The sequence below is a fragment of the Lolium perenne genome, chromosome 4 (genome assembly GCF_019359855.2).
Source record: "Lolium perenne isolate Kyuss_39 chromosome 4, Kyuss_2.0, whole genome shotgun sequence".
Taxonomy (NCBI): domain Eukaryota; kingdom Viridiplantae; phylum Streptophyta; class Magnoliopsida; order Poales; family Poaceae; genus Lolium; species Lolium perenne.
In genome coordinates, this window is record NC_067247.2 from 269,035,082 (window position 1) to 269,050,520 (window position 15,439).

The window sequence follows — 15,439 nt, forward strand, 5'->3', positions numbered from 1 at the left end:
TTTTTTGCATCGCACGGTTCTTAAAGCACTGTTTTGCCTGCATCCGGACTAACGCCAGAATCAGCAGTTTCTCTAGGGTCAGGCCCGTTCTCGCGCCTCCCTAGCTCCACTGATGCAACGGTTTCACGAGGTGTTGCTTATGCTCACTCTCCCTTACAGAACTCCACACAACCTCTCTTCAAATCAGCACGAACATACCCCGAATTTAAATAAGTTGTATACGAAAAAGATGTGTGTCGATGATATTAATCAATTCCCACAATCGGTTTCGAGTTTCATCAGTCGTAAATCGTCAATTTCGTGTATGAAGTTTTGAGCGAATTTTGCCAAATTTGTCGCACATGCTCAACCGTTTGAAATTTCCTTTGAGGAGTAGGTTCACCTCACCATTCCACATGCCTTTCATGTTGACAGGTTTTTGTTTCGGTGTACATACATGGATAGATAAATGACTCGCTAGTATAATGTAATGTGTACGTATGTGTGAGTATAGTTTGGAGTACTTTTGCTCAACTTCTCGCTCGCCATCTTCATGGACGGCGACGTGGTGATGATGTGTGAGAAGTGAGAGGTGATAATCCATGGTGGTGGAGGCTTGGTGGTATTTGTCTTCGTGGTCAGTGACATGGTGATGCTTGTGACCGACGGTGTCATGGTGGTCTTCATCTTCGTGGTCGGCGACGTGCCCATGCTTGTGGTCGGCATGGCCGAAGGTGGCATGGTGGTCTTCATCTTCGTGGTCGGCGACTGATAACCCACAAGTATAGGGGATCGCAACAGTCTTCGAGGGAAGTAAAACCCAAATTTATTGATTCGACACAAGGGGGGGTAAAGAATACTTATAAGCCTTAACAACTGAGTTGTCAATTCAGCTGTACCTGGAAAAGCACTAGTAACAGGGGTGATGTGAAAGCAGCAGTAATATGAGAGCAATAGTAACAGTAAAACAGCAGCGGTAACAGTAACACAGAGGCAATGGCACCAGAAAATAGTTGATACTACTTCCAATGATATATAGAACGAGTATATGATGATGAGAGATGGACCGGGGTTCCCAGCGATCTACACTAGTGGTAACTCTCCAATAACAAGTGACAAGTGTTGGGTGAACAAATTACAGTTGGGCAATTGATAAGATTGAAATAGCATTAAGAAAGAACATCAAGATTATTAACCATGTAGGCATGTTTTCCATATATAGTCGTACGTGCTCGCAATGAGAAACTTGCACAACATCTTTTGTCCTACCAGCCGGTGGCAGCCGGGCCTCAAGGGAATCTACTGGCTATTAAGGTAATCCTTTTAATAGAGCACCGGAGCAAAGCATTAACACTTGGTGAAAACATGTGATCCTCATACCTACGCCTTCCCCTCCAGTTGTCCCAATTTCTGTCACTTTGGGGCCTTTGGTTCCGGACATAGACATGTGCATACAACTTGTAGATATAATCTAAGCAATAAGTATAGAGCTTAAATCTAAGATCATGCCACTCGGGCCCTAGTGACAAGCATTAAGCATAACAAGATTGCAGCAACAATAACTTCACAAACTTTATAGATAGACTAATCATAATGTATCATTCATCGGATACCAACAAACACAACACCGATTACATCAAATGAATCTCAATCATGTAAGGCAGCTCATGAGATCATTGTATTGAAGTACATGGGAGAGAGAGTACCAACTAGCTACTGCTAGAACCCGTAGTCCATGGGGGAACTACTCACGGAGCATGATGGAGGCGGTGGCGTCGATGGAGATGGCTTCCGGGGGCACTTCCCCGTCCCGGCAGGGTGCCGGAACAGAGACTTATGTCCCCCGAATTGGAGTTTCGCGATGGCGGCGGCGCCCCTGGAGTCTTTCTGGAGTTTCGTCAATTCGTATCGAGGTTTTAGGTCGCGAGGGGTTAAATAGGCGAAGAGGCGGCGCAAGGGGGCGCCTGGGGCCTCCTCACCATAGGCTGGCGCGGGCCCAGGCCTGGCCGCGCCGCCTTATGGTGTGGTGGCCCTCTGGCCCTCCTCCGACTCCCCTTCGGTGTTCTGGAGCCTTCCGGGAAAAATAAGATCTTGGGTCTTTGTTTCGTCGAATTCCGAGAATATTGCCCGAACAGCCTTTCTGGAACCAAAAACAACAGAAAACAGGAACTGGCACTGTGGCATCTTGTTAATAAGTTAGTTCCGGAAAACGCATAAAAACATTATAAAGTGCGAGCAAAACATGTAAGTATTGTCATAAAACAAGCATGGAACATCAGAAATTATAGATACGTTGGAGACGTATCAGCGACATGCCCATGCTTGTGACCGGCGTGACCGATGGTGTCATGGTGGTCTTCGTCTTTGTGGTCAGCGACGTGGTGATGCTCTTGACCGGTGTGACCGGAGGTGCCATCGCCGACGTGCTGAAGCTTGTGAACGACGGTGCCATGGTGGTCTTGTGATAGGTGAGGTAAGGTCACCATGTTGTCATATAGGTGATGCTAGGAAACCCATGCGACCAACCAATCAAAGTGTCACTTGGGTGGCACCCGATGCAACCCAGGCTATCAAACGATTTGTGATTTGTGTGCCGGAGCTCGTCCGAAACGAGATGGGAGTCCCATCTTACTGGCGCAGAGAGCCACGAATCGTATTCAGCCTACCAAACGCGCCCATTGTGTGTGCGTCCGCGTTCAAATGAGTGAGTGTATGCATGTATATGGGAGATATCTTTCGCAACCTAAATTTCTTTTTGCTTGACCCCTATATTGAAAAATGACACATTGGGGCCACATCACAGCAGAGAAAGGCATGACGAAAAAAAGTTTTATTGCCCCCTATATTAAAAGTGACACATTGTGGCCACATCACAGCAGAGAAAGACGAGACATCACATATGTAGTGAGCATTGTGTCCAGATACGAACGATGTCGTCTATGGTTTGGGCCCTCACTTTTTCTTTTGACATCCTTGTTTGAAGCGTGCCCTCACTTGATGTTGATGAGGATTGGTGTTAGTATTGGATTCAGGCCTCACAATGTTTCTTTTTTCTGCTAGCAGTACTGTGTGCTTGATCAGTTACGTGGAAATTTTTCAACGACATAAGTACATTTGTGGCAATGGCGAATTGTCTCGCATCTCATTCAGCCATTCGAGATCCGCAGTTCCATTTTGGCTGACATTTTCTTCGTACGATCAGATATGGGATCAGCATCTTGGACTCACCACGACTCCACTCTCCACCAATGATAGGGAACATCTTTCTTAATTAATGGATTGGGGCAAAACTTTTACCCCCGTTTCAAAAAAAAATGATAGGGAACAGGATCTTGGACTCATCTTGTACATGCTCCGTGACCTAGGGATAAAAGCCAACGTCGACCTACATCGATGCCAGCGATGACATCCCCATGCTTCTGGGCTGGACACGGTGAACCAAGGCTTGAGTAGTTGATGATGTTTAGGATTCAGAAAGGGAAATATATACATCATTTGGTACACCCAAGCTTGCATAAGAGTGCGAAGTGGAAGTACCTAACAGGGCCCTATCTTATTCAAGTCTCATTTGGAGGGGATTGCAGGATTTGATCCATCGCCCCTGGTCCAAAGGACAATCAAAATAATGGTACTTCACCTTCGATTGGATCTAGCTATAATCTACGTTTGGAAGAGTACAAGTCATCTTGATGTAGACTGTCTCAGCTCACTCGGAATTGGGGGGAAGTAAGCAGAAACTTCTTATGTAGTATATGAATTTCTTGTTACTGTTCTCTGATGACCCTAAGAGTCTAGCTTCTTACTACAAATCATGTAGTATTCGCGTATTTGTTTCTAATTGCAAGACCTGAAAATGCAAATGCAAATCTTGTATGTTCTGAACAATAAGTACTATGCTGTGGTTTCTCGTTTCTTAATTTCTGAAGATTATGCATTTCTGAAGACAACCTCTACACACTTGCTCGGCACAAGATGCAATGCCTCATGTCCAGCAACAAAAAAATCTGATGTCAGTATAAACATACAGGATGATACTGTATTATGCTTCCTATCATAGAAATTCACAGAGAAATTTAGATGTTCCCGGACAAAACCGAACAAGGAAGTACTAATTAACACTAAAAGTTACTCCGCTTCAAAATTAAAGGTGCTACTTCAATCGCCAAATACAAGCAGAACATACACAAATGGATCCCTTGTTCTTTTTATTGCTACAAAAGGATAGTTGGGATATTACAGTACAGGGAAGACAAGAGCTTCACATGCCCAAGTACACTTGTACGAATCCAGCACTTTGATACAGTTCAATACACTCTCGAGTAACTACAAAATTATCAAAGCCTATCAGACAATCATGCATCATTGTGCACCAGAGCAGCTTCAGACCTTCAGCGCCTTCACGTCAGTACTAACGCGACCTGTGATCTGCTCCCACCGCATCTTCTCTTGAAACCACGGTCATGCTGCCTCTGATCGTCGAATCCCGTCCTCTTCATGCCATCGAAACGTTGGCGCTGGTAGCCATACGAAGCTGTCATGTTGCCCATGACGTCGACATGGTGCGGGGCCATTGGGTAACCAGAGCCACCGTAAGCGTAAGGCATGCCGCCGTAGCCGTAGTACATGGAAGGATCGGCTGACCACGGCATCCCATCAAAGAAAGCGGCATCGTAGCATGCCGGGGCAAATGGAGGAGCATCGTAGCAGCCGTACTGATGACCGGCATGGTTGGCGGCGCGCGCTCCCGCTGCGTCCTTCGTCTCCTGCTCCTTCTTTCTTGGCTCAGGCGCCGCAGCTGGATTCGACGTCGATTCGCTTCTGTCGCGGTCCTCCGAGGCGGCACCCTTCTTGGAAGAAACCTGGCTGTGTTGTGAGGCCGCCGGACTCTGTTTTTCAGTTTTTTCACCGGAAGCGTTGCTGGCCCTGGCGGCGAGGATGTTGGAGATGGTTGTGCGCAGCGCCAGGTTGGGGATCAGATCGTCTGCGCGCGCCGGCGCCCCGCACACGCACTTGGAGTTGGCGACGATGTGGGCTCGGATGCATCTGTCGCAGAAGCTGCTGAAGCAGCACTTGCTCGTCACCACCGCGTCAGCCATCACCTTCTTGCAAATCTTGCAGTGGAGATCCGCGGGGACGCCATCGTCGTCGTCGACTGGTGCCACCGGAGCAGGCGGAAGCACCGGCGTCGCCTTCCCGAAGTCGAATCTCGCGTCGCCGTTGGTGGGGCAGTGCTGGATGAAGTGGCCCGGGACGCGGCACCTGCGGCAAACGTAGCCGGCATGCGGCGCCGGCCCATGGTATGCTGCGCCACGGTGATTGTAACGAGACGGCCCCTCCCACTTGAGTTCCGCACCGTCGATCACCGCGCTGATAGCCTTGGCCTCGTCGTCCTCGGTTCCCGCCGACGCGCTCGATCTGGAGGAAGAATCCGACGAAGAACCGCCGCCATCTTGCGTCGCTTTGGGGCGTTGAGTGGGTGTCGACACGATGGCGTCGGCCGGAGGCCCAGCGACTCGGCGCACAACCACCGTCGTGTTGCGCAGGACCAACGCGCTGTCGTCCGTGTACTCCTCGCCGGTCTGCGCGTCGGAGATCGCGATGCCCTCCCTGGGACCCCGGCCGCGCGTCCGGCCGTGGCCGTGGCGGCTTGTCCCCATGATTAGGCGCTTCACCTCGCCGACGGAAATGGAGGGCGCGGTGACAGGCAGAGAGAAGGTGTCCACGCCACTCCTGTACCGGTAGTACACCGCCATCCCTCGAAGGCACGGAGACGAACGCACTCGCTCGCCTGAGGTGATTGATGGCTAGCTGTATGTAATGGCGAGGCAGGGAAAATGTGCATCTCAGTGATCGGGGTTCATGGCCTTATATCCTTGGGCAGTATGAATCCGAGAAGGTTTCGAGCCTTTCCTGAACCGCCTTTGGGTTACCTTGTCCGAGGATGAATCCTGGTAGTACACGGTTTCGCTTTCAGTTTCCCTAATCCGTCAATCCGATCGCACCGGAAAAGTCCACGACGTCCGTGTCTGGTGTTTACTGTCAGACCTTCCAAACATGCTTACATGTTACTTGGGGTTGCTCACCTCCCGATTTGGATACAAGCATCTACTCTGCTATTTTCGTGCTGACTTGTGGTGACGTGGTCTTTTCGTCTTTACAGAAACTTGATATATATACATCTACGCTACAAAAATAAATAGACTTTTCATGCCAATATGTTGTGGACAAATATATGGGGCAACACGAACTCATGCAAATCACCGAGAAACCAAAGCTAAATTGCTTGTAGTTGATTTACGTGTTTTATTCTTTCTTCCTTTACATGATCATCGCTAACAAAAGCCTCTTCATAATAAAAGAATAAAAGTTGTCACATACAATTTCTGATGGGGCCTAAGGCCACGTGGATTGCCCGATCTCACGAATTGACCGAGGGAAAGATGGGGGAGAGGAAAAACACGAAGAACACGGCGATGAACACGATGAACACACGCAAACGCACACCAACCCGATACAATTCCGGTTTACTCCCGATAGCCCGAACCACTATCCCGATAGAATCTCTCAAGAGAAAGACACGCGGTAGAATCCCCGAGAGGAAGATCGGCATACGATCGGTAGAATCACACGAGTGAGAGACCGGTGGTTGAATCACAAGTGTGAGAGACTAATCATATAAGGAGTGCCTTGTACAATAGATTTGGGTAAATCTAAGGAGGGGTTTCCCTAATCCCAAAGGGATGGTGGAGGCATGAGCCAAATTCTAGTTCATCAACTCTAGTTATGTCTCCCCTAATGAAGGTGGGGGTGGGTGCCTATTTATAGGGAGCCACTAAGGAGAGGTAGTTTAGGGAAACAAGGGGGTACATGGGCCTTGGCCCGAATTGACTTGTGGCAGGCGCTTTCTCTTCCTGGCGACCTCGGACGCTCTTCTTCCTTCTTCTCTTCCATGCCTCCGTGACCTCGGCCTTGAGTGTGGTTCTTGACGTTGACGCACATGATGAAGCGAAGACCGTAGGTCGGGCTGCATCATCTCCCCCCACTTGAAAAAGAGTCGTCCTCGACGATAAGTCTTCATGAATGTGTAGAGGAGGTAGATGACACCAACGCTTGAATGTCTCTTCACTTGTCAAGAGCCCTATCAATAGCACAAGAAAAGCAAAGGAGCAATCAAAGAGTAGCCAAAGTTCAATGTATTTAGGAAGAGGGCGCAAGTAGAAGGAGGTCAACTTATCAAAGTGTCGGTGTGCTCTCATTGAGAGATCTTGTGTAGTGGAAGTGTGCGGGCAAAACCACTCATTGGAGCTCACTTGTATCATGCTCTCAAGAGCTCTTTTTGTCAACTCGTGCTCAATCGAGGTTGACATTGGAGTTTGGGTACCTACACACATGTTAGACAACAAGAACAACGTGTGTGCATGGTATATGAACACATCGTCCATCATGATGCGTCATTTCTTTTGCACATCACCATTAGCGGTAAGCAAGATATTATAGTACACATGGTGAATATGCGGGGAAAACTTAGGAACATGCTCAACATGGATATATGCAAAGTCTCCAAAATTTGAGAGAGCTATGGGGGCAATCTCATTTACAAGTATATTAACACTATTGCAAGCCAAGCATTGGAAAGAGAAATTGTTCATCATTTTGGTTGCATTAATGGGAGAATATTTCAAGCATGTAGCACAAAACATGTTCAACATTTGATCATTGTTATCGACAAACCTAGGGAAAGAGCAATTGTTCGGCAAGGTTGTCACAACACAAGCATCATTATCAACATTGCAAGCAATACATGGGAAAGAGAAATTGTTCGACATATTGCAAGCAATAGGATAGAAATCGAAACACTCATAGCATGGCATGGTCAAAGTGTCACAAGCAACTACTTCCACATGATCAAGAATGGTGGCATCACAAGTATCACAAGGGAAAGTGAAAGAAGCATATGACATAGCAATAGGATCATCCAACTCATGCAAGCACTCACAAATCATCATGTCCACTAGTGGGATCATGGCATCATCAACACCCATATATGTACCTTTGTAGTCCCGCTCATATGAGGTAGGTGTTGTGGGAGTGGTAGGCTCCATGTGGCATCCATGTTCATCTTCAAGCAACAAGCATGGTGTGATATCATCATCTTCATGCACCATGTACATCTTCTCCATGATCGGCGTCTCGTCATCCATGGTACCTAATGAGACACAAGAGAACACACTAGAGGTAGAGGGTAATTTGTTAGAATTGAAAATGGCCTCCCATGACCTATCAACTACCACTCTCATCTCACTTGGTGTATCACTCATGCTCTCGAAGTGGAGGCACTCATCAAGCTCACATATAGTGGAGTCACTCATCTCACATATAGTGGCGTCGCTCATCTCACATATAGTGGAGTCCCTCATCTCCATGGCAATGGTCTCGCCGATTTCCGAGCAACCTAGCAAAGAGGAAGACAACACAAGAGGAGTAGAGGTTAAGTTGTTAGAAATCGAAACATCCTCACTCGACTCATGGGGTATGTCACTCTTGCTCTCAAGGTGTTTGAAGTATGCGTGGCACTCGGCTTTATCTTTGGGTGTCATATGGGCTTCTCGAGCATCTAGCTCGGCGAAGTATGCTCTCATCTCGGCTTGCTCTTGTGGGGTCATCATGTATATCTCTCACTAGGTAAGGTGTATGTGTATGTGGTGGAAGGAAACCTACACAAGTACCTCACCAATCAAGAAAGTATCGGAAAAATGGTTCAAGTCAAGAGCAAAGACAAAATGTATCAGGGTTACTCACACACACACACTCAAAGCACACGCAAAAGGCTAAGAACTCTATATGTGGTGGGTAAGGGGTGGATAGCAAACGAAAAAGATCAACGAAAAAGTCTATTGTCAAATGTGGGTAAGATCCAAAGTCAAATGTCAAAAGTGGTGATCTATGTCAAGGAAAACACGGAAACACATACGAGAAAGAACAATGGGGTTAGCGCGACCAAGGAAGTGAGCAAGTGACAAAGATGGTCCTAACGAAGACTATATGCTCGGTGTCACGCCAACACAAGAGAGACGGTAGCTCGGTTGCATATGAGAGAAGCAACAAGATTTGCACAAGATGCCACTCTTCTCTTTTCTCTCTTAGTGCTCACAAACTTTGCACTCCTTTGTATCGGTGGACACACACTCTTTTTCTATTCCTTTTTTTCCCTTTTTTTTTCTATGCTTAGAAGCTTTTTTTTCTCTATGTATATGTCACACTTTTCTTGCTTTGTGTATCTTTCTCACCGGGCTTGCTTCGGAGCTTTGCTCAACACAACGCACACACACCCTCTCACGGTCGTGACACTTGTGCAATGCTTCGCAACGCTCGGAAAGCCACTCTCAATGGGATAGGTACGCAAAGGAAGAAAGGGGCTACAAGGGGTAGGGGAGACAAGTTATACCTATTGACGTTAGGCGGTGTCAAGCACACGAACTTTCGATAACGAAGGGGTGTCGATGATGGTGGCGAAGTTGCGCCGGAATCCGGGGTGCCAACGGTGTCGTCGCGGTGTTGATGTAGACGCGGAAGCGGAATAGACAACCGATGCACTCCAAATCGGAAACCGAGCAAATTAAGTCAATGCCCGAAAAGTTGGGTCAAAACGAGCGGTCGAAAGTTAGGCTCCAAAAATCATCAAAAATTAGAGGTGGGCTATGTAGAGTATTTGGAGAATGTTGTTAAAGTTTGAAGTCAAAAGGGCTCCCAAAAGTTGTCAAAATTTGGGGCAAAAAATGGAGTCAAATTGGGCGAAAATTGGGTCAAAACCGGTCCAGGAGCCGGTTGGACCGGGTCTGGGGCCGGACCATCCGGCGTGCCGCCCGGTTGGCTCCGGTCCGAGCTGGTTTGTGGCCCGGTGTGCCGCCCGGTCGGCCGGACGCGAAGCGAGGGCGTGGCTGCGTCGAGGCAGAGCCTGGCGGCGCGTGTGGGCGGCGTGCTGGTGCGGGGCGTGCGCGAGCGCTGTGGGGCCGGGCGAGCTGCTGCCTAGGCGAAGCCAAGGCGCGGTGGAGATGGGCCTTGGGTCTGGCGTGTGTGGTGCGAGGATGGACGCGGCCGGCGCGGGAGCTGCTCGCCGAGCAGGGCAGGGCGGGTGGGTTTGGCGCTGGTTGGTGAGCGGAAGTGGAGCGAGCGGCCGGCGGCGGAGCTGGGCCGTGGGGCGGCGGCGGCAGCTGGTGGTGGCCCGGGTCGAGGCGAGCGGCGGCCGGCTGGAGCGGCGGAAGCAGGGCGCAGCGCGGGTGGAGGGCCAGGGCGGCGCAGGATGCAAGCGGAGGGCCGGCGGTGCGTGCGCGCGGGCAGCTGGTGGGCTTGTCGGCGGGGCTGCTGCTGCGCGTGGATGAGCTCTAGGCGGGGCGAGGAGCAGGGTGGGCCAGGCGAGCGGGATGGTGCCTGGTGCGGCGTGGGGTGGAGCTTGGCGGCGCTGCGCAGCGGCCGGCGGCGTGGGTGGGCTCGGGCGGGAGCAACGGTTGCTGGCGCGGGCGTTGACCAGAGATTGGGGATGAACTGCTAACCTCTTCTTCACGGAAACGAGCCAAAAATACTCAGATTCGCACCAAAATTGATGGAATTGAAAGGGGAAAAGATGGGGAAGTGTAGATCAACACTAGAGACACTAGATCCATGGATCAAAACCACAAAAAACGCAACAAATCCGCAGATCAAATTTCGAGCTATTTTTTGGGGCAAAATTTTGGGAAAATTTTTGGACGAAATTGGTGAAATTGGTGGGTCAAATTCGTGGCAACCTTTGCTCTGATACCATATGATGGGGCCTAAGGCCACGTTGGTTGCCCGATCTCACGAATTGACCGAGGGAAAGGCGGGGGAGAGGAAGAACACGAAGAACACGGCGATGAATACGATGAACACACGCAAACGCACACCAACCCGATACAATTCCGGTTTACTCCCGATAGCCCGAACCACTATCCCGATAGAATCTCTCAAGAGAAAGACACGCGGTAGAATCTCCGGGAGGAAGATCGGTATACGATCGGTAGAATCACACGAGTGAGGGACCGGTGGTTGAATCACAAGTGTGAGAGACTAATCATATAAGGAGTGCCTTGTACAATAGATTTGGGTAAATCTAAGGAGGGGTTTTCCCTAATCCCAAAGGGATGGTGGAGGCATGAGCCAAATTCTAGTTCATCAACTCTAGTTATGTCTCCCCTAATGAAGGTGGGGGTGGGTGCCTATTTATAGGGAGCCACTAAGGAGGGGTAGTTTAGGGAAACAAGGGGGTACATGGGCCTTGACCCGAATTGACTTGTGGCAGGTGCCTTCTCTTCCTCGCGACCTCGGACGCTCTTCTTCCTTCTTCTCTTCCATGCCCCCGTGACCTCGGCCTTGAGTGTGGTTCTTGATGTTGACGCACATGATAAAGCGAAGACCGTAGGTCGGGCTGCATCAATTTCACTTCGACCAAACACAAAATTCCACATTCTAGCTTTCCCATTGTCAATGCAAAAGTTCGAATTGGCCGCAAGGACACAGACACTAAAAGTATCGTCACCCTCGTTGCTTGCTTACCACGTGCACGTTTCATTGAGAAGAAAATGTTTGAATAATTAGGGTTTTTGGATCGGGAATAAAAAAATCATGTCAAGATCCAAGGCAGCAATTAAATTGAACCTTAAAGATCGAAACGATTCTGCACTAATGCAAAATAAAAATAAAAATCCGTATTTAACAACTAAAGGGGTGCAAGATCTATCGATAAATAGTCAATCTCTATAAGTAAATACTACATAATTAGAGGTATAATAATGGGAAATCTGCAGAGCCACATATCATAATGATGTATGCGAATATAATGCTTGTCAAAGCATCAACATTACAATATCTGTAGGAAAATGCAAGATCAGTTGGAAGGCGGTTTATAGGCCCAAGCGCCTTGAAGGCTTGGGGATTCTCCACTTAGAAAAATTGGCAAGTGTCATCCGTCTTAGATGACCTTCGTTTGAGTGGGACGACCTCTACAAGCTTTGGGTGGGAATGGGAAACCCTTGTGATGAGGTGGACATGGAGCCCTTCTACGCCGCTACCAAAGTCTCCATTGGTAACGGGAACATTGCGCCTTTTTGGGAGCCGCCTTGGCTGCATGGAAGGAACCCCAAAGATATTGCCCCTTCAGCCATGTCCTTCCATGCTCATTATTTGGACAATTTGGAAAGAAAGGAATGCAAGGGTTTTTTCAAAACAAGTCCGCTCCGCCGCATATTCTTCTTGAGCTCATCAAGTGAGATACTAGCCTTTGGGTCACCGTGGGTGCCAAAATTTGAGTGTTGTAATGCCGGGAGTAATCCCTTTTTTGTAACTTATGTATCGCACTTTGTCATGTCATGACACTTCTCCTTATTTAATGGAATGAGGCAAAAAAAATTGCCTCCGTTTCAAAAAAAAATGATCCTAAGAGTCTAGGTTCTTACTACAAATCATGTATAGTATTTGTGTATGTGTTTCTGATTGCAATACCTGAAAATGCAATGCAAATCTTGCATGTTCCAAACAATAAGTTCTGAAGAGTATGCATTTCTGAAGACAAACTCTGCACACTTGGTCGGCACAAGATGCAATGGCGCATGCTCAGCAACAAAAAAAAAAAATCTGATGTCAGCATAAACATACAGGATGATATGTATGCTTCCTATTACAGCAATTCACACAGAAATTTAGATGTTCCCGGACAAAACCGAACAAGGAAGTACTAAAAAAAAGTGAGTAATGCTACATCTACGGATGTTTTCTTACAGAAAACACCTACGGACTCACGATTATGCAGCAGTTCAGGAGGTGTTGGCCGCTTTTTTAGCAATGGATCAAATCTGAACCAACCCGTACACTCCACATCAGCCTGTAAATCTTTCCGTAAGCAAATAGTCCGTACGTCTAGGATTACCGAAAAAAAGTTACCCCGCATCCATAAGGTGCTACTTCAATCGCCACTTCTTTTGGCTAATGGCACGAATACAAGAAGGACATGCACAGATGGATCCTTGCTACAAAAGGATAGTTGGGATGTTACAGTTACAGGGAAGACAAGAGCTTCCCATGCCCAAGTACACTTGTATGAATCCAGCTCTTTGTTACAGTTCAATGCACTCGAATAACTACAAAATTATGAAACCCTATCAGACTATCATGGATCATTGGGCACCAGAGCAGCTTCAGACCATCAGCACCTTCACGTCAGAACTAGCGCGACCTGTGATCTGCTTCCACTGCACCTTCTCTTGAAACCACGGTCATGCTGCCTCTGATCGTCGAATCCCGTCCTCTTCCTGCCATCGAAACGTTCGCGCTGGTAGCCATACGAAGCTGTCATGTTGCCCATGGCGTCGACATGGTGCGGGGCCATTGGGTAACCAGAGCCACCGTAAGCGTAAGGCATGCCGCCGTAGCCGTAGTACATGGAAGGATCGGCTGACCACGGCATCCCACCAAAAAAAGCGGCATCGTAGCATGCCGGGGCAAATGGAGGAGCATCGTAGCAGCCGTACTGATGACCGGCATGGTTGGCGGCGCGCGCTCCCGCTGCGTCCTTCGTCTCCTGCTCCTTCTTTCTTGGCTCAGGCGCCGCAGCTGGATTCGACGTCGATTCGCTTCTGTCGCTGTCCTCCGAGGCGGCACCCTTCTTGGAAGAAACTTGGCTGTGTTGCGAGGCCGCCGGACTCTGAGTCTCCGTGGCCGAGTTGCTGCCAATAGAGTATCCGGCGTTGATGGCCCTGGCGGCGAGGATGTTGGAGATGGTTGTGCGCAGCGCCAGGTTGGGGATCAGATCGTCTGCGCGCGCCGGCGCCCCGCACACGCACTTGGAGTTGGCGACGATGTGGGCTCGGATGCATCTGTCGCACAAGCTGCTGAAGCAGCACTTGCTCGTCACCACCGCGTCAGCCATCACCTTCTTGCAAATCTTGCAGTGGAGATCCGCGGGGACGCCATCGTCATCGTCGACTGGTGCCACCGGAGCAGGCGGAAGCACCGACGTCGCCTTCCCGAAGTCGAATCTCGCGTCGCCGTTGGTGGGGCAGTGCTGGATGAAGTGGCCCGGGACGCGGCACCTGCGGCAAACGTAGCCGGCATGCGGCGCCGGCCCATGGTATGCTGCGCCACGGTGATTGTAACGAGACGGCCCCTCCCACTTGAGTTCCGCACCGTCGATCACCGCGCTGATAGTCTTGGCCTCGTCGTCCTCGGCTCCCGCCGACGCGCTCGATCTGGAGGAAGAATCCGACGAAGAACCGCCGCCATCTTGCGTCGCTTTGGGGCGTTGAGCGGCCGGGTGTCGACACGATGGCGTCGGCCGGAGGCCCAGCGACTCGGCGTACAACCACCGTCGTGTTGCGCAGGACCAACGCGCTGTCGTCCGTGTACTCCTCGCCGGTCTGCGCGTCGGAGATCGCGATGCCCTCCCTGGGACCCCGGCCGCGCGTCCGGCCGTGGCCGTGGCGGCTAGTCCCCATGATTAGGCGCTTCACCTCGCCGACGGAAATGGAGGGCGCCGCGACAGGAAGAGAGAACGTGTCCACGCCGCTCCTGTACCGGTAGTACACCGCCATCCTTCCCTCGGGATTGATCAGCGACGACGCACGGAGACGAACTCACTCGCTAGCCGGAGGAGATTGATTAGCGAGGCCAGGAAAATATGCATCTGAGCCATCAGGGTGCATGGCCTTATATCCTTGGGCAGTATGAATCCGAGAAGGTTTCGAGCCTGTCCTGAACCGCCTTTGGGTTAACTGTCCGAGTATGAATCCTAGTACTCCTAGTACACGGTTTCGCTTTGAGTTTCCTTCCCTAATTCGAAAGCACCGGAAAAGTGCACGACATCCGTGTCAGTCAGACCTTCCAAACATGGTTCAGCATCCGGTTGGCTTTCATGTTGGTAGGGCGAAGCGCTTGGGGTTGCTCGCCTCCCGATTTGGATACTCGGCTATTTTGGTGCTGACTTGTGGTGACGTGGTCTTTTCTTCCTTACAAAAAAACTTATTATAACTTGTTATATAAACATCAAAAAACATCTATGCCACAGTTTTTTTAGAATTACCATTATTTTCGGTCAGATGACATCACTCCATTTTTGATGCATACATTATTCATGTACTATCTCGGTTCATAAATAGACGTCCGAGATTTGTCTAAACAGATTTAGACAAACCGTGGCCTGGCAATGATAAACGGAGAGAGTATAAGGAGTTGGAACCGGGGCCTGACAATGATGGCCACGATCTGACGCGTGTTACATCCACGATTTGGTAGTTTAGTGCCCCGTGACACCATCTAGTTTGGGGCTCCCGGCGTAACCGGTCTTCGTGGAGGATTCACTACGAGAGAGCACAAATGTGCCGACGGCCGTCGTGTGTGCCGACGGCCAAATATCGGGGCCGTCGGCACAGAAGCCTCCGGACCGCGGCGACAA

General features: G+C 49.6%; 1 protein-coding gene and 1 pseudogene across 1 annotated transcript; both read right to left on the minus strand.

Annotated features, from left to right (window-relative positions):
- Nucleotides 1-4,186: 4,186 nt before the first annotated feature.
- On the minus strand, nucleotides 4,187-5,780 carry LOC127294918 (E3 ubiquitin ligase PQT3-like). The gene has a single exon (XM_051324826.2). It carries the CDS (start codon nucleotides 5,730-5,732, stop codon nucleotides 4,377-4,379), a length of 1,356 nt encoding a protein of 451 aa, XP_051180786.1. The 5' UTR covers nucleotides 5,733-5,780; the 3' UTR covers nucleotides 4,187-4,376.
- A 7,424-nt stretch (nucleotides 5,781-13,204) lies between these two features.
- On the minus strand, nucleotides 13,205-14,579 carry LOC127294917 (E3 ubiquitin ligase PQT3-like; annotated as a pseudogene).
- Nucleotides 14,580-15,439: the final 860 nt, after the last annotated feature.

Bases quoted from the DNA above. Each gene is read 5' to 3' on its own strand.
- LOC127294918 (XM_051324826.2), bottom strand. From the start codon at position 5,732: ATGGCGGTGTACTACCGGTACAGGAGTGGCGTGGACACCTTCTCTCTG.